General features: G+C 38.9%; 1 protein-coding gene across 1 annotated transcript; it reads right to left on the bottom strand.

The window, feature by feature from the left end:
- Window positions 1–8,044: 8,044 nt before the first annotated feature.
- LOC118817859 lies at window positions 8,045–13,491 on the bottom strand. Its single transcript, XM_036584833.1, has 2 exons — window positions 13,363–13,491; window positions 8,045–9,714 (listed from the first exon to the last, which is right to left on the bottom strand). Exons 1-2 carry the CDS (start codon window positions 13,373–13,375, stop codon window positions 8,231–8,233), a joined length of 1,497 nt encoding a protein of 498 aa, XP_036440726.1. The 5' UTR covers window positions 13,376–13,491; the 3' UTR covers window positions 8,045–8,230.
- Window positions 13,492–20,332: the final 6,841 nt, after the last annotated feature.

Here is a 20,332-nt window from a genome sequence, read left to right as displayed (position 1 = left end):
ATTTGCTTCTTCAGTTTAGCAATGAGGCTAACGCTGCTAAAAACAGTAGTTGTCAATAGTCACCTAAATCTTTTCCATAAACACACCCCAAAAACATCTCTCAAGCCCCTCAAACCACATTCAGGTCTCAATTAAAGTCACACAGATTTGTTGATGTGGTTTATGGCACATTATGACTTACTGTGAACTATAAAAACAAACACAACCTCTCTGTTTAGCTGAACGCTACAGCCAGCCACTTTAGACAACAGGTGTTGTTTGCTACTAATTCCTGGACCTGCATGTGGTTAAATAGCTTGGCAGATGTTTTGGGGATGTTTATACAGAAAATACATGGGTGACAAGTGACCTTTAGGGTTTGTTAGCCAAGTTAAGACTTGTAGCTCCAGCGCTATACCAAAGAAACAAAATCTAGACACCAAATATGTGTCCAAAGAGTGTTTCAGCCTGCACTGCTTTTTGAATGAGATCTAAGACAGGCTAGCCAATCAGAATAAAGGCAGTTTACATACAATAACAGGGAGGAAATAACATGGCATGTGATGGGAGATGGAAGGGAAGGACACAAGGACACAGTAGTTGCGATTTTAGTCAATGCTTTTTCTTTACTTTCCACTTGGAAAAGTGTATCATACAAGAATAATATTTACAATGAAAGAGCCATGATACAATGAGCTGAGCTGAGAATGAGTATAGAGTTCAAAGAGTTGACTAACCACTGGTTACGCAAGAACATTGACTAGTGGGACCCACTGGTTCATTGCACACCCATGCAGTGATCTGGTTGGGTGAAAGGGGAGAGAGAGAGACAGTGACAGAAAAAAGAAAAAAAAGAATGACATAATGTAACATAAGGGATAAAGAGTGGTTGAAAAATGGTCATGCAAAAATGAATTACAATGTTTTTGGTACAAAAAACCCACAAAATGACATAAGTGAAAATACACAGGCCCTTACTCCATCTGTATGCAAGTTTAGCCTACATGTCTTTTATAAGTATGAGTTAGCTTTGCTACTGTAAGTGCTCTTTTACTATGATTTTTTTAGGTAACTTCTGAAAGAAAACTTTTTGGAATTATCTGAAAGCTGTCTGAAATATTCCAGGAGTGTGGAGGGAACTAAATGTTACTCCAGCATCTCCTCAATCATAATGTAGGCTTCAGCATTAATGTAAATTAGTAGTAAAACACAAATGACGACAAACCAGGAGTAGCACCAATTAATAATAAAAGCAAATTATCCATCCATCCATCATCTAAACCGCTTATCCTTCTGGGTCGCAGTGGGGTGCTGGAGCCTATCCCAGCTGTCATTGGGCGGAAGGCAGGATACACCCTTATTACTATTTTTGAAATTTAAACAAAAGAAGAATATCTTACAAAGAAAGTAAAAAAAATATTCATGTGCAAATGTGCAGACCGTGGTGCCGGTATTATATTATATTATATATTTAATTTAATTTGATTCAGGTAATGCCCTGCGATGGACTGGCGACCTGTCCAGGGTGTATCCTGCCTTCTGCCCAATGACAGCTGGGATAGGCTCCAGCACCCCACCGTGACCCAGAAGGATAAGCGGTTTAGATGATGTATGTATGTATGTATGATTCAGGTAATATATATTTGCTTGAACTAGACACTTGGCATCTTTGCAGCAAGTTTATTAATTCTTGGGAGCAATTTCTGAAATAAGTGTTTAGATTGGTTGAACCGCACGTTACATTGCACTGCATGTTGGGCACTGTAGTGCAGCGCATTGTGAAAAGGGGTAATATTAATAGAAAATTAAGATAATTTCATGGGCTGCATAGGATTGTGCTGCAGGCTTGATTCAGACCTTGGGCCTTGTGTTTGACATACAGGCTTTAAAGGCATTAAATAGTTTGTGTCATGTATACTCATAATTTGTTAAAAGTCTGAGTGCATTTAACTACATGTATAATTTCAAACAACTTGAAAAACTAAGTTTCAAAATTCAATTCATTTGAAGCAGTAAGCTGTCTCTAAAAGTTGGGTGAACTGAACTTGTCATGGTTTACTGCTCTCTGACAGGAAGGGCTAGATTCCTTTGAAAGCTGATTGTCCATTAGCTGATTGTTCACATGTGGTGCAATCACAAACTATTTCACGATTTATTTCACCACGTCGATGTTAGAATGTAAAAGCTTAATCTGACAGTCATTGAGCCCAGGGCCAAAATGCCTGCTTATGAACATAAAGTATAACTTCACTGGCACTGTTGAAGCAGAAATAAATGTACCCAATGTCTCTTTGCAGTACTGTTTTTCTTTTCTCTTTTGTTTCTGAGATTGACTCATTTATTTACGTTTTTTTGTTCTCGTCCATTGCTTTATCAAACCTTTACCAGAAGTGGCTTCTGCCTTTTTTCTTTTCTGAAGAACAAAGTTAGCACCGAAAACAAACACAGTAAGAAAAAAGAACTGCAATCTTTGAATTCCTAGTATGACACTGAGTAAGACTCAACAGAAAAGCAGGCTAAGCAGGCTGTAGCTTTCAGGATAACATGCAAACAGGAAGCAGCAGTTCACTCTCTTCACTCAAAGCCCCTCAACCAGAACAGCTGCACATTTCCATGCTTCATTTCCATGCTTTCTCAAACTCTTACACTGTATGTTATCAGCCTCACAGTAAAAAAGCTTCGCTGATGCTGGGCATAACCAGACATCTCTTTGTTGAGCCTTTTTTTTCTCTTATAGGCCAACATGTGGGTTTTAAAGGGGAATTGACCCTGATTTTTCATTTTCCTGCATGATTCAGTCACTGGAATGTAAACAAAGTCATTCAGAGTGGTTTGGTGTGAAATGCTCTGAATGACAAACAAGGTGAGTACACTTTTTGAGAAACTACATCTGAAGATGGAGAGTACATGTCTAAAGGTATCTAGACAGTCCTTCTAATGAATGAATTCAGCTACAAAGCTTTGACCAATAGAATAGAACTCTGTGGAGCAGCCACACATAACCCTAAGGTCATTATGCCCAATGCCAAGCGTCAGCTAGAGGGAGATAAAGCCCATCAGCACTGGGCTGTGGAGCAGTGGAACTGCGTTTCTAGGTGATGGAGCTCCATCCATTAGCTTTGGTATGAGTTGGGGTGGCATTTGTGATCCAGAACAAATCATTCAACATCAGTAGCTGACCTCACTAATGCTCCTGCAGCTTCAAACAAATCCTCACAGCAATGTTCTAACATCTAGAAGAGTAGAAGCTGTTACTAGAGCGAAGGGGGACTTTTGAAAAAAATGTTAGATGAGCAGGTGTCCACAAACTTCTGGACAGTATAATTAGAGCGTATAATGTATCTGCTATTTTATTTGAGACAAAAGAAGCCAAAAAGAGAAAAATAGCATCAAACAAGCATTCATTTCCATGTTGATAGATGCTGAATGTACTAAGAATTCCCACTGCAGTTCTCACATTATCTTGAGATCTTCACATAGTCACACTTACATGTTGTCTTGATAGGCTTTCAACAGTCACTGGTTTCCATAGATGTATTTCTCATTTGTTACTCTGGCCTTTAATAGTAGTCATTTGTTATCATTGGACAACCTAAATACTTCTATCCAATAACATACTCAATTTTGTTTCTTAATAATATAATAATAATCATATAAATTCTTAATATAGCCCTTCCTAAATCGGGGCCTTGGTGTAGTAAAAGGGCTTATGTGAACCACATTCAGTCTGTGCTTGGGGGCCTGCCCTGGGATAGTATATGTGACACACTGTCTTTTGGTTGAGCAGAAGTACAGTAGATGAGTAGATGATCATGTCACTTTTGCACTTCACTATGGGAAAAAAATCATAATTTAATGAAATTTGTATGACTACCATATATTGGATCAAAAAGCTGTATAAAAGCACGTAATTTCTGATCAGACCGAACATTTCAGAGTTGGAGCGATGTCGATATCTCGAAAACTGCAGGACAAGTTAACGGACAAAACAGAACAATAAAAAAAGAAGAATATCTAGAATAGTGCATTTCCTGAAGAAAATGCAGAATGATTGCGCAACTTAAATGATTTGAGAACGGTTGCTAAGGTGTTGCCAGACAGCTGCTATGGTATTTTATATGGTTGCTAGGGAGTTGATAGGTAGTTGCTATAGTATCCCAGGTGGTTGCTAAGGTGTTGCTAGGTGTTTGTTATGGTATCACAGGTGGTTGTTAAGGTGTTGCTAGGCATTTGGTAGAGTATCCCAGGCGGTTGCTATTGTGTTGCCAGGTGGTTGCTGGGGTGTTGCTGGGGAATCCCAATTGGTTGCTATATATACTTCTACCCCACTTTTCAGTTTATGAAAGTACACTTTGAAGTATACTGCAAGTAAACATTCCACATACATATCACTGCTATCTGAGGAATACCTTGTATTTCCATTTTTGTCATTTTTCGGTTTTTGGCATAATTTGAAACTGCCTGTTGTCCTTTACATTGTGTGTAAATTTCATAATGAACGGACCAAAAGAAATGGACCAGAATGACTTGGAAAAAACTCTGATTCCATTGACTTACATTAAAAGTGAAATAGGTTTTTTCCTTTTCCTGTAAAATTATAATTTTGGAGATACGAGGTTTTATTCTGACAGCAGCGATATGTGTGTTTTTTAGTTTATACAAGTATACTTAAAGTGTTCTTTAGGTTAAGAGTAGTAACATTTGAATACACGACTAGTTTGCATTTTTAAGTTCTATTTTGTACTGCAACTATACTGTGAACTGTACTCAAGTGATCTTATAGGTACACTGTTAATTTAATAGTTGTATACTGTTTCAGTTGGGGGTGTGGACTGAGCCGCTCTGGCCCAGAGACTCATGCAGGTGCAACAAGAAGCTCTTTATCTAAACATTAGAGAACAAAAACATGAACCAAACTGAACTTCTCACTTCTTTCAAGGTCTTTTTTCTCTGTCTCTCCTTCATTTAATACTGTCTGAGTTTTCTCCTATAATGCTTTATGAGACTTTAGAACACATGACAAAGGATCTGAAGCTGTTCCTCCATACAGCATCTCTCTAGATCCTTCAGATTCTGATGTTTGCACTCTGGACTCTCCTCTTCAGCGTATCACACATATTTTCCTTGTGTTTTAGGTCAGGGGACTGGGATGACCTTGATTACATGGTCAATTCAGAAAACATACAAACTTCACTGGTTGTTTTACTGACATATAAAGTACAACTGTACATTAGATGCCATGACCCTTGGTTCCTACCTTTAACCCCTTAAATTTCTCAAGAATGGATGATTTTTATATAAAAAAAAAAAACTTCTGCATGACTTTATTTTCTTCTCAAGTTGCTGATATTTTGAACTGGATTAATACCTGTGTAAAGGGCTCTCTGGCCAAGTAGAAAAATGGAATTATCGCTACATAAACATGCCTACATGCTTCCTACAGTGAAGCCACAATTTTACAGATTTTACAAAGTACAGAATACAACTGCTCCTTTAAGTAGACTACATTAGTTTTACTGTGAAAACAAAGCAAGTTTTATGCTTTGGGATACCATGGCAACCACCTAGCAATACTCTAGCAACCACTTAGTGTACCATAGCAACGACTTAGCAACCACCTGAGGTACCATAGCAACCACCTAGCACCACTTAAGCAACCACTTGGGATACCATAGCATCAACCCAGCAACACTCTAGCAGCCATCCGGTATACAATATCAACTGCCTAGCAACACCTTAGCAACCAACCACTTAGCAACACCATAGCCACTAATTGGGATACCCTAACAATCACCTAGCAACACCTTAGCAATCACTTAAAATACCATAGCAACCACCTACCAATGCCTTAGTAGCCATTGAGGATGCCATACAAACCACCTAGCAACACTCTAGCAAGCACCTGGGATACCATATCAACCATCTAGCAACGATCTGGGATACCACAGCAACTGCCTAGCAACATCTTAGCAACCTCTTAAGATACCATATCAACCACCTAGCAATGCAATAGCCACCATTTGGGATACAATAGAAACCACCTAGCAACACCTTAGCAACCACCTGTGATACCACAGCAACCATTTAGTAACACCTTAGCATTCGCTTGGGATAATATAGCAACTGCCTAGCAACATCTTAGCAAGCTTAAGCTGCGTGATCACTCTGCATTTTCTTCAGGAAATGAACTTTAATTGTTTTGTACTGGTCACTGTGCTCTCCCAGATGTCCAGAGTCTCAGCCTTAAGGTTCTGATCTGCTTGACTTTTTTGGACACAGCGTATCCCCCAAATCCAAAGCATTAGGCCCATCATGCCCCACACGGCTGCATTTAACAGACCTGACACTTAGAGGTATTGACCACCTGATATCTGCACATTAAGCTGGCCTCAAAAAAAGATCATGATCCTCTCTGCCCTATCATGATTGCAATTGCATTCCCATTGGCTAACAGCATGTCTTTAAGTTTCTGAGAAACTTAAGGACTCAACTTGTGTATCTTTGGAGACCTTTGATCATTCAAAATCCTTCACGTCCAGTTCAAAATAAAGTGCAAGACAGCAGATACCACTGCATGCAGCGACAAGAAGCCTTTTATACTGATGTTAGAAAGGTCCTTCTTACCTTGGTGGCAGCCTTGACTTTGAGAGACGTCTCGTTGGTCCACACTTTCTAATGGGAAAGCAGTTACCTACCCATGTCTTTTGGAGGAAGGTATTGTTACTGAATTGAAAAACATGTGAGGCCATTCTATTTCCTGTGGGTGTGTTTTGTAGCCCTGTTTCTAAATCACCCACCTCTACGTCACACAAAGATAAGAGTCTATGATTAGTTGTTCTGTCAGTCAAACAGCCCTTTCCTATTAAAGTAGGCAGTTTTTTTCATGTTAAGCAACCAAACTCTTCAGACTCTCTGACAGTAAGCAGAAGCCTGGCTTGTAAGACTAAAGCCCTGTATCAAATGGTGCCATTGCAGTCCTGCAGTTCTCATTTGTTTGTGCCCACAAGGTGATAAGGTGTCCCATTTCTTATTTTGTTGTTCAAACCTATGAGAGACCTCTATGTGATCTTATCATGGCCTTCAGAGAGGAACACATCGATGTGCACTCAGCAACGACCAAAATTCTTTGAGATAGATGTGAGGACCAATGGACTGATTCGTTGAAACAGGCAATAATAACATTATTGCACTTTTATAGAGGGATGTTAATGGCATCGTCTGTGATGATGTATGTATGCCTCTTGTGTGTTTTCTTGAGAAGAAAACAATCATAAATTCTCTATTTCTAAAGTACTCAGAGTGGCCATTTGATCAGTTGTGAGTTAGCAGTATAATCTAAAGTCCTATTCAAGCTGGATTAGTTTTACCAGACGAGGTCTGGTAATGTAATTTGTAAAGGGTTTCACTGGCAGATTTGTACAGCACAAAGTATCTGTGTAATTTCCCCAAATTACCTCTGATAGCCTGGATCATAATTGCTTTGTATATGTACAAATGCATATTTCTTAAAAATATAATCTTTCTAATTTGTAATTTAACCAGCTGTTTTAATACCCCTTTCTTATGCTCTCTTGTCTTCCTTATTCAATCTCATTGCATTTATCGGTTATAACAACGTACAAAAGCATTTTAAAACAGCATCTGTAAATATAAAAATAAAAATAACGTAAAAAAAAATAATAATAATTATTATTATAAATCTGGTCCTGGAAGCTGTTAGTGGCAGTTAGTGTATAAAGTGAAATGGTCAGGGGAATAATGATTGGTGGATTGGCACAGACATTTTTAAGTGTAACCAGAATTCTTGTCTTAATAACTTAACAGTCATTTGTTACCTAACAGCTGTTGTAAAGAAAAAAAGTTCCTCAAATTATTTTTTAGTGCTCTTCCAACAGCAATGCTGTTAACACTCAAAGGCAAACGCTCCTCTAGATACGGATAACAACTGGCTTTGGAAGCTGGAATAAGTGTCAGTTACTATATAAAGATTAAGGTGCAAATAAACTCACATTATAAAAATATAACAGTAGTACTTTTGCACAGAAATGCAAAGGACTAGCATCATTGGAAATACCAACATCCTTCACACAGTAGAATGGGCAGCACTGACTGGCAAGCACACCATGTGACACCACTTAATCTTCTCACGCTGGACTCCTTATGCTACATTTTCGTACACCTGCACTATGATTGAATCATAAGCAGTGCTGAGTAGTGTTTGATAAAGTGTGACTTCATTATACAGTTGATTTCAGTGAATATTCCGTGCTTGTCTAAGTACTTCAGATACAGCAGGAATCAGCTTATCTGAATAGTCCCACAGACGTGTATCCCTTATAACGGAGTTTTGTGAAAAGTACTGGCTTGGATAATTTTTAATGTGGTACATGCGGGCGATTTTGGAGTCCACCCTGACAGTAGCACTCATGGAATCCAAAAGGCCATGCACTGTAGCTTTAAACACTAACCGAGGATTTGCGATGACTTTGAAATTGTTGAACACCTTTGGGTCAACGGGTATCCTGTATACATGCGGTAAGATGTTTTCTCCCTCAACCTGCTTCCATAAAGCTGGTGTATTCTCAGGTCTCTGATTACTGGAAAGGGAAAAGGGAAATATGTTATTCTCAAACTCAAATCCTGCATGATGTTGGTACATCATCTCCAGCTGAGGAATGAGTGCCGTCCAGTTATCTTGTTTCAAAGGAAGAATTAATTCATCCAAATCTTGTAGAGCTACATAGTGACTCTCATACATGTAGCGATACACACAGTCATTGAGAGCCACAATTTGCCCAAAGAATTCCAGATCCCCTGGTGAAATGGACTTCTTCCATCCTCTGGCCACCTTGATGTAGCGTGACATATTCCATGGGATGATGTCCACAAAGCCCTGCCTTACATAGTAGTCCAGAACCTTCTGCGTTTCTGGGTAACAACTGGTCTTGTAAATGGCTACCTTCTGAACACCAAGCAGCTTGAACATCTCCATGGTCTGCACAAGCCCCAACACATTCGTGTAATCATACATTACAGATATACATACTGTAAAATCATAAGGGAAGTTTTCTGTCCTGGGCTGTTGATTCCCAACAGGTTGAAAGGATTGTATATTCCATAGAGATCCACCCCCTTCGTGCGTTCGGGAAGTAATAGCCACGTACGTTGGTGTTGTGCATGTTATGGGGACCTGACAAATAATATCCGCTGTGCCATAGTCATAGTCAAAGTGGTCAGAGTGAATGTCGAGGCTGGCAGCTGCAGAAATGTTCCTTCCGTCGCAACATAATAAGCAGTAGTATTGCACTTGCTCACTACGAAACACTATAGAGACTGTTCGTATCATTTTACTGTCTAAACGGTGCTCCACATAGGAACCGATCACATACGCTTTGTGGTGAGCAACTTTAATCATGGGTCCACTCTGCACCGGCACGCCACATGCCAAGTGTGGTTTAGCACTTGTTGTAGCACTTTGTGTAGCACTTGGTGTAGAACTTGGTGTAGAACTTGGTGTAGAACTTGGTGTAGGATGTGTAGTTCCAAGAGAAAAACCAGGCTGCTTTTCAGTAGCTGGTTGTTGTGTTCCTTTCCTACCGGGATAAACTATATGAGGCTTAATAATAATCAGACTTTTTTCTAAGTAGAAAATGATGAAGATGATTAACAGGATGAGAAGCACCAGGAGAGTCTTTAGAAAGAAGTTTGGCTTACTTCGCAGAAAGCTGCGCTGCCCTGTGAAGACAAAAAAAAAGACGATCAGGCTTTGGCAGTTAAAAATCTGTGATTAATTAGTTAAATACAGAGTATTGCTGACAGCTGTTTTACATATTCAGACAAAATGCAAAAAATTAAATGTTGATCAGCCAAGAGTTGTTTGGTGTCCAAATTTGGCTTCTTTACTAGTAAAGATACACTGCAGAAAGTGCATAACCAGTGTTATATTCAAGAAACTCTGCAGGAAGGTAGCTCTCCAGATGCAGGGTTTGGGACTACTGGCGTAACCTTTAGCTAGCTAGCTAACTGCTGGACTGTGCTCCTGAAACAGAGGTCAAGCAAGCTCACTTTATGTGCCAGCACGGTCATATTTGCAGACATGGTGAAGAGATTTCTTTTGTGCCTTACTTTGTGTCACGCCTGCAAAGTAGGTTAGATTTGTGAGGAATCATGGTGAGCCTTGATTTTAAGAGGAGGTAGCTAATGTATTAGCTTTTTCTACATTTAATCACATTAAGTCACACTCTCACAAATTAAAGTTAATTAACAATCAATGTTGGTTATTACCTAATTCATGCAAGCTTTCACCAACACAGTATCTTTGTGTGATTTATGCAGTTCTACTCCCATTTTACGTGCAATAATACAGTATAATTCAGCTTTTTGGGAAATATATAGATCATTAATGCATATAACTTTAACAGCTGATCAAGTATTGTGATAATAACACACTCAAATGAACTTTTCTCATTTTGAAATTTTTTGTCTGAAATTCCTTCCTGAGCATTTAAGATGGTTTATTGAACAATTAAATGTCGATCAGCCAAGATTCATGAAAATGAGTAGTAAGGACCTTTAAGGTTGCTCAGATTGTTGATGTTGTTTTGGACATAGAATGACACTGAGATTATATGTATATAAATGAAACAACAAAAATTATGAACGTAATCTAGTATACAGTTGAAGATGAGCCAAATTCTGCTGGGGAGTCGGAATTTGTTTGAAACCTCAACCTTTGTTTAAAACAATCAAAAAAAATAAATTCAACAATAGTTTTTAAAGTCACTATTATAAATGCATGCCACTCCTCCTCCTCACCTGCCCTGTGTTACTGTATGCATAAATCTGTAAATTGTGCAATAAAGAAAAAACATCCAGTGGACTGTGGATGGAAACAACTTGTAGAGAGGTCAATGGAGACTGACCAGAGAGAAAGCTGACAGAAAGGCTATGGTAACTCAGATAACCACTCTGTATATTTGTGGTAAGCAGAAAAGTCTCTGAAAAAAATCGCAGAATGCGCAAAACACTGAACCTTGAGGTGGATAAACTACAACAGCAAGAAGAACATGCAGGACCACCACAACTGGACAACTGGAATTTTAGCCTGGTCTGATGAATCTCGATTTTTGCTGAGGCACACAGTCAGAATTGGATGCCAACAGCATGAATCCATGGGCTCAACCTGCCTAGTGTCAACAGTCCAGGCTGGTGGAGGTGGTGTAATGGTGTGGAGAATGTTTTTCACACTTTGGGCCTGTTAATATCAATCAATCATCACTTGAATGGCACAGACTATTTGAGTATTGTTGCTCACCATCTGCATCCTTTCATGGCCACAATTTGCAAATCCATGCATGATAGAGCATGATAGAGCACCATGTCACAAAGCACAAGTCATCTTAAACTGGTTTAATGAGCATGGCAGTGAGTTCAGTGCTCTTCAGTGGTCTTCCCAGTCACCGGATCTGAATCTAACAGAAACACCTTTGGGATGTGGTAGAACAGGAGATCTGCAAGATAAAAGTGCACCGCATAAATCTGCAGGAATTGCATGATACAATCACGTAAACTTGGACCAGAATCTTGAAGGGATGTTTCCACCATCACGTGGAATCCAGGACCAAACAATTGAGGCTGTTTTGAGAGCAAAAGGAGGCCCTATCCAGGATATAGTATAGCGTTCCTAATAAAGTGCTCAGTGCAAATGCATTGCTTTCCATGACATCTCAAAAACAGTGAAGTATCACATCACTATATCACAAATGACAAAATGCAACATCAAAATAGTATTCATCAATTTATAGGCCACCTCAAAGACAGACTTTCCACAAGGGGACTCATCTCTTCTGCCACAATTCAAAGCAGTAGTCATGATCTCTATAACGCAAAAAATATATTCATTCAAATGACAAGTGAACCCACAGGCGTCTTCTCAGTGTCCACACATTATGTTAGTAATGGTAAAATAGTGAAGAATCTGAAAACACACATACAAAAGTTTTCTTTAGGGACTATTTTGCAATCCTCTCCATTTAGCCTACTTCAACGAATGGCCAAAACTATCATGAAACGAGGTCATAAAAAAGGCATTAAACTCTTCAAACATCTGGTTTCTATCATCACCACTGTGAGCAATTCTGAATTGGCCATTTTCTCTACAACAAAGCATTTTACATAAAAAAAAAAAACACTCAGAATGAGTTTGTCTGTATCTTAACCATTTAATCGGAACTAAATGGAATTCCCCTTTAGAGCTATACACAAAGGACTCTCTCTCTCTCTCCCTCTCACTCTCTTCTACTTTGGCAATATTTAACCAGTGTCACTACTTTCACTCAAGCACTGCATAACTGCTGAAAAAAACACATAAGAAAAAGAAATATATGTAAAATGTATTCTCAAATGATACACCTTGTAATGTATCTGTATCATCATCAAAATGACTGGATAACATTACATGATTCAGTCAGTCAACTTTTACTGCTGTGCGCTTTCATTAAAGATGCATGTAAACTTGGAGTTCAGCTGCCACGAAAACTTTACAAACTGTAAACTTCATCTTCACAGTCCAATTCTACTTCTTTTGTTGCTGCTTTGGATCAAAATCGGGTGAATAAACTACATAAATACGATCTGGCCTAAAAGCACCATCTCACTTTTACACATGTAGCCCATCACACTCCAGATTACACACACATTTCTATTGCGTCTAAAAAAAATACACCTTTTTAGAAGCCTATTTACCTTCTTATTACACACCGAAACAAGTGTCCTTTAGGCTACAGTTAGACAGTGGAGGAGAAGAACAGTGGAGGAGGAATAGAAAGCCAAGGCAGGCCGTTTAGTACCTGAAACTGATATACTGAGCTAAACGCTCTACTCCATCCAGCGCTGCTGTAGCTGTAAGGTTCGGCTTCTTTTAGCCCTCCTGTTATCTTTTAACCTAAATAAATGATTGACGTCATTTCATTTTATTGCAAAGAAATAAAGTAACTAACACAGAAACTTAGCTAACAAATGTAGCTCTAATTGTCTGGAGGTTTAAACAGCTGGGGTCAAATAAGCACACGGACAAGGAAACAGACGCTGGTACACTGGAAGACACCAGCGGGTTAGAGCAACTGTGCGTACATAGTAAAAAAGCGTTAAAATCTGGCGATTAAACTACATTAATATACACAAAGACCGGGACTAAAAGCACCATCTCACTTTTACATGCGTTGCCGGTCGCACTACAGACCGCACACGCTTTTCTGTCGCGTCATTGCTCTGAACAACACAGCTTTCCAGAAGCCTGCTCACCGAATAAGGCAACCGTGCCCTTCAGGCTACAATTAGACTGTAAAGGAGAGGAACAGAAAGGCGAGTCAGGCCGTTTGGTACCTGAAACTGACATACTGAGCTAAACTCCTCCATCCAGCGCTGCTGCAGCCGTAACGATCCCATACAAACCGAAAGTAACTGACTCCTCAGTCCAGTTCTCTGGGCGGGTCCAGAGGAGCTGCCCCGTTATTTTTCCATGAGCACATACTGTCTTACTCTCTCTCTCTTATACTGGCTGACGCTGTCCGTAATTTTTAAAGAAGCCGGAGACTGAAATGACTCTTTTCGAGCTTCCCAGTTTAAAGACGCACTTTGTTAAAGGGGAATCCCCCATGGAAGCATTTCCACCAATTAAAAACAAAAAATCTATGTAATTATCAAAATTTAATCACTTTAATTAATAATTAATTAAATGGCATCAATTTGCCATACTAAGTCATTATGTTTAGATCTTTGGAGATACTGTAATTATATACTGTAATTATAAATCTATACTATACTATATATATATATATATATATATATATATATATATATATATATATATATATATATATATATATATATTCACCTCAAGGGCATAAAGCATCTCTGAATAATGAGGAAGTTCCTCAAAGAAAAAAAACATCGCAAATTAATTCAGTAGTATTGCAAAATAAAGGCATAGCAATTCATTTCATAATGAGAAAGTAATAAGGTGGATTTTGTTTTATTTTAAATGTTGGGAATGGGCATCCACAGACACTGCATGTTTTAATATTTCCATAAACAAAGCCATTCATATTTCTTGATGTGAACTGAGTCCTCTAAAAATTGATGTGATGTGTGTCTAGAAAAAGGTATTGTGGCGTCTGCCACAGGATCCACAGTTCGGGGGAAGGGGCTTAAGGGGTGTGGCTTGCAAATAAGTGCTTGCACACGCCACCCCCTCCCACTAAATATTTGTTTGTTGTTAGTTGAAATGTCTTTGTGTGTTGCTTGTGTTCATCGTCATCACCAACTGCTCAACGGTCGCTGTGGATAGGGCTGCCCACCGCTCCAGGTTGTGCTCACTGTGAATGTGTTATTTATCAAAAAACAAGGAAAATACAGTTTTGCATGGTATGGGTCCTTTAAAACTTATAACATTGTCACAGTTATACAAATGGAGAAACTATGACGTTTAATCACATTCTCTCACATATTTACCACCTTAACTTAGCACAGTGCTGCAAACATCAATTCCAGTGGTCAGAAAACACAAGATGCAGAGCTGGCCTTCCTCCCACATGTGGTTGTAACTGCGAGTTCAGTTTACTGTTTACATAAACAGAAAAACAATACCACATTCCACCATGACACTTTGTGTGGAGGGGTTGTTATATTTTCACAGCACAGTAAAAAATGAAACTTCAAAACCAGCTTGTTTAGAGAAGCTCTTAATGCATTATAGCCTTTTCATGTGAGGAACTACCGAGAAACAAATGAGAAAAAAAATCAAAAATAGAGTAGAATGAGGAATAACAAAAATATAAATATACAACGATCAAGAAACCGTGGGTTTCCTCCGGGTACTCCGGTTTCCTCCCACGGTCCAAAGACATGCAGTCAGGCTGATTGGACATGATAAAATTGCCCCTAGGTGTGAATGTGTGTGTGAATGTATATGTCTGTCTGTCTGCCCTGTGATGGACTGGCGACCTGTCCAGGGTGTATCCTGCCTTCCGCCCAGTGACAGCTGGGATAGGCTCCAGCACCCCACCGCGACCCAGAAGGATAAGCGGTTTAGATGATGTATGTATGTATGTATGTATGATCAAGAAACCGCTGAACTATATGACTGAGAGAGTGTTTATTGTTGCTAGAGACTTTAATACCGCAGCTCTCAGTGCTCCTTAAATCCATCAGCATGTGGACTTTGCAGTGAGAGCGGTGAATGTGCTGGACCTTGTTTACACAAACATTTCAGCCACGCCCCCACCTTGGCTACTCAGACCACATTCTTGTAATGCTGATCGCCACATACAGACCAGTCATTGGACGTTCCAAACCAGTCCAGAAGCAGGTGAAAACCTGGCCAGCAGGAGCCATTTCTGCTTTTTTGAGCAAACAGCATGGGGCTGCATGGGGCGTGTTTAAGGAGGCTGCCACCAACAGTGGCTCTGTTAACTTGGAGGAAATACAGCATCAGTGATCAGTTATATCTGCAAGTGCTTTGATGATGTTACTGTCTCCAAGACCGTCACCACACACAGAAATCAGAGGCTGTGGATGATTACTGAGGTGCGCATGCTGCTGAAGGCCTGTGACTCAGTGACAAAGCAGCCCTAAGAACAGAGGTGGCCAAACTGTCACTAGTTATCAGAGAGGCGAAGCGTGCAAATGTTTAGAGAAGTCACAGACACTTCCAAAATACCAGCAACACACGGTGCATGTGGCAGGACAATCAGGCTCTCAGCAACTACAGGAAAACATCACCTTCCTGTGACAGTGATGCCTCCCTTCCAGATGCACTGACTGCCTTCTACGCACAGCTCGAAGCACAGAACAACGTGACAGTGAGTAAGACCACCTGTCCACCCAGCGATCAGATACTGTGTCACATACCGTGGCTGGTGTGAGAAAAACTCTGCGCAGAGTGAACCCACAGAAGGCTGCTGGACCAGATGACGTTCGTGGCCAAGTGCTCTTTTATTTCTTCAACCATATTGACTGCTAGAATATTGTATCAACCAAATATTGTATTGCGTTGCTGTTGTTCTGGTTGCTACCTCAGTGACTGCTATGCTCATATATGCTAGGCTTTCTGCTATGTTGTTTCATTTCACTGCATACTGGTATGTAGCTGAAAGAAAATAAAGCCTCTTGAACTTGAACTTGAACTTATACATCCAATCCATAACCAAAAAGGCAACGACCCTGCCGACCCCCTCATTCATCATTCCAGCTGGTGCCAGCGGGCGGGAGACTTAAGGTCCCACTAGCCAGAAAGAATGGGAACAAATGATTTTGATGTAAAAAATGTAGCAGTTCCACTGCTGTTGCAAATCATTGAACTTTTATATATAGAACCTTTTTTGCTAAGAATGCAGTATCTGAAAGCAGAAGGTTTGTTAAGCACTGAACTGCACTCTTCAAAATTGTTAATGGGACACTGAGATCAACAGTGATTAATTTCTTTCTTCCATGTAACTGACTTACATGAATAATAAAAGAGGTCTCACTGAAACCTGAAGGGGACACTGACACAATGTTTTTTGTTGCTCTGCTATTTGCTCTTTAATTTGCTTTACATCAAACTTTTATATAACCGTAACAGTTTCCTCTCTCCTCATCTTCTTTGCCTGGTTTTAAAAGTGCAGTAATTATATTACAGGTCTTTCACAATCACTCTGTATCAAGCATGTAGGCGGGGCTTGCCAGGGATGAGAAACATCAGCATTTAATGGTGCGGGTTTGCAGATGGCTCTCCTACGCACATGCACACAGTCCTTGGCTCCTTTAATCCTTTCAACTCTTGTCTAATTTTGTGTAATTTTTTTATATTCTGGCAAATTAAAATTACAGACTGTTTATTTGAGACATTAGGTCCAACAGCTTTATAGACTGGCTGAAACAAAAAAAAACCTCTATCTGAGACTGAGATTAATTTTGTGTTGGACATTTGTTAAATATTTGAATTTCTCCCTTTGATTTCTTACGAAATAAACATCTAAAATGATCAATCCTCCATGTTATCACTCCTGGAAAGTATCAAGACTGTGAAGAAATAACATATGAAGAGCTGATAAAAAAATTGCAACAGTGAAGAAACTAATAAGAAGTAAAGTGACTGTGTAGAAAAGATGAAATGTATTGCAACTTTGTAGAACTGATGAAAAACATTTTGACTGTGTAGAAGTGATGAAGTATTGTGAGTAAATATATAAAGAAAAGCACTGCAACTGTCTAGAACTGCTGAAACTATTGCGACTGTGTAAAACAAAGTATTACAGCTGTGTGGAACTGCTAAAGTATTACGACTGTAAAGAACTGATGAAAAGTATTGCGACTTTGAAGATAAAACTTCTTAAAGTGGTTAAAATTATTACTTTTTAAATTGTTCTGCTATGTTTTCAGGATAACCACATTTGCCACAGTAATGGTTACTGATGGTCTCGAGAGCCTCTTCGCGTGGCCTCGACCCCTGAGCTCATACAGCAAGGCAGCCCATGGCCGACAGCGCAATAGTTACATACCACCATTGTTGGACAAACCCATCTTCAAAATGGTAACTTCACAGGAGAAGGAAAAAACATTCTTCAATGTAATACATTTATTCCATGTTACTATGGATTATTTCTATCAGTTCATTCATCATGAAAACTGTAAAACACAATGTAAAGGACAGCTGGTTTAACAGTAACAATATGCATTTATAAATGGTACCATTTGCATTATTTACAATATATTATCACAACAGATTTTATGCCTTCAAACCTATGACAACCACCTGACCTAAACCCAGATGAGATGGTTTGGGATGAGTTGGACCGCAGCCAACAAGAGCTCAGCACTTCTGGGAACTCCTTCAAGACTGTTGCAAAACCATTCCAGGTGACTACCTTATAAAGCTGATTGAGAGAATGCCAAGAGTGTGCAAAGCTGTCATCAAAGCAAAAGGTGGCTACTTTTTAGCATCTAAAGTATAAAATATATTCTGGTTTGTTTAACACTTTTTTGTTTACTATATACTTCCATATGTGTTCCCTTCATATTTTTGATGTCTTCCATTATTATCTACAGTGTAGAAAATTTGAAAGAAAAAACATTGAATGAAAAGGTGTCTAAACTTTTGACCGGTACTGTATATAATATATGTATATATATATATATATATATATATATATATATATATATATATATATATATATATATATATATATATATATAGTACTGGTCAAAAGTACCCATATATATATATATATATATACAGACTGACACACACTACATTTACCAAGCCTACAAAAAAATATATGTTGATATTAATTGTAATCTCAATAGAAGAAAGTCTGTATTTGCTAACCCTACTATATTTATGATCAGTAAGTTATGCATTTGTTGGTATCAGGAAAGAAAACATATACTTAAAAAAAGCTCTAAAGTCTCTAAAACTAATTACAATATGAATCTCTTTTATATTATAAATCAGTATTTGTCTACCCTCTGCATTCATTATCACTTCTATTCTATTGAGGAGACCTGCTTTTAGTGTTTCAAAAAAGTCTGCAGGGATATTTTTCCACATCCCCAAAGTTCAGCCAGAGGGATGGAGTTGGTTGTATTTTCTGCTACTAACGCTCAGAGTAATCCCAAACATTCAGTGATATTGAGGTCTGGACTCTGGGGTGGTCAGACCATTGTACTGAGAACACCAGCAGCTTCTTTGTTTGGAAAATTTTATTCTTTTTGTCTGTTTCCTTTTCTCAGTGAGGTTCTTCTTGACAGCTACACATCCTTTCAGACCCATAGCGCTGAGTCGTCTTCTCACAGTGGCAGATGGACAGAAACACCTGTGGATGTTTTCAGATCTGAAGTAGCTTGATTTTCTCCTCTCTCTCAAAGATGAAAGCTCTAAGTGCTGTTTATCTGATGGGGGCAGTTTTTGTGTTAGGAGTCATCTTTTAATAATTTTTTAACTGTGTTTTTTTTTTTTTCACTTATTTACTTTTGACTTTCCCCTTTCTAATGCAAGGACATTATCTTATAGCTAACATTTCCTGAAAAAATAATAAATTGTACTTAATATCTGTTTTGACTGAATTAAATAAGCAAAGGGTGGTCTCTGACTTTTCTGTATGAAGTCTGAGAGGTGGTATAGTACAGGGTATGTGTTTTGGAAAGACTAATGAAGGCAGTGGTTTCTTGAGAGTGCATGTACGAGATGTCCTGGTGTGTTTTTGCTCCTTGTCCTCTCTCATGTAGCGAAGCATAAAGAGATGCAAATTACTTTTAGTGGTTCTTTGGTTTGTTAGTTGTTCTGAAGATTTCCATTGAGTCTGAGCTCTACAGGGAATGTGTTCTGCTGTGCTTCTTTCTGCACTAATGACACCTCCTGCTTGCCTAGCATTGGCCTGGCCAAAGCCTGTGGTTATTCTCAAAGGAGCTGTCTCCACTCCTTCTGCCCCATGTCATCTTCCCTACACAGAACTAGTGCTGAGTCACAACAGATTTCAGTGGGCAGTGTTTTTGGGTAGGACATTGCAGCAGTTTTCTGTGTCAGTACATTAAAGGCAAGGAATAAACTGATGTTTTGTTAGCTGTTGCTATTGAAATATGGAAAATTATGAATAAGTTAATACAAGTAAATGGATACTGTTTTTGTTCTTTTCCTAAATGTATATTATCGTAAATAGAGTTTCAAGTCATTTTAGACATTTCTGTTGATCCATTTGGCAAGTGTTTGATCAAGTGTCCACAGAATGTAAAGAGCATCATTAACAGATAAGAAAATACCAGTGAATGAGTACAAATGTAATGTAGATGTGAAACAAGATGAATATGCATTTACGAACCTGTAATTATATATAATTTGATACTGACACAATGGATGTATACAAAGTCTTCATCTCACCTGCAGTCTAAGCAAGTGTTTTGGTGCTATTGCGATGCAGTGTCCTTATCTGGTACCCAAACACAGTGTTTTATTCCTTAAGTACAGCCTCTCGACTGTGTGTGTGTGTGTGTGTGTGTGTGTGTGTGTGTGTGTGTGTATTTGTAAACCCATTCTTTAGTGTTACTCACTGACCTGTGAATCCCCAAAAGCAAACTGAACAGATTCTCTCAGAGTCCATTACTGACACAGTGTGTGTGGTTTAGTATGACATGCCTTTATTCTAAGACATGGCCTGGTCACACTTTTCTGCACAGAAGAGTGAAAGTGAAGGAGAAAAAGAAATGGACACCTCCTTGTTTCTACGCTCATTGTCTATTTTGTCAGCTCTACTTACTATATAGGTGCACTTTGTAGTTCTAGAGTTACAGACTGTAGTCCATCTGCTTCTCTGTATTC

Source organism: Colossoma macropomum, unplaced genomic scaffold (genome assembly GCF_904425465.1).
Source record: "Colossoma macropomum unplaced genomic scaffold, Colossoma_macropomum, whole genome shotgun sequence".
Taxonomy (NCBI): Eukaryota; Metazoa; Chordata; class Actinopteri; order Characiformes; family Serrasalmidae; genus Colossoma; species Colossoma macropomum.
Note: the sequence above shows the minus strand (reverse complement) of the source record. Positions and strands in the feature narration are given on the sequence as shown.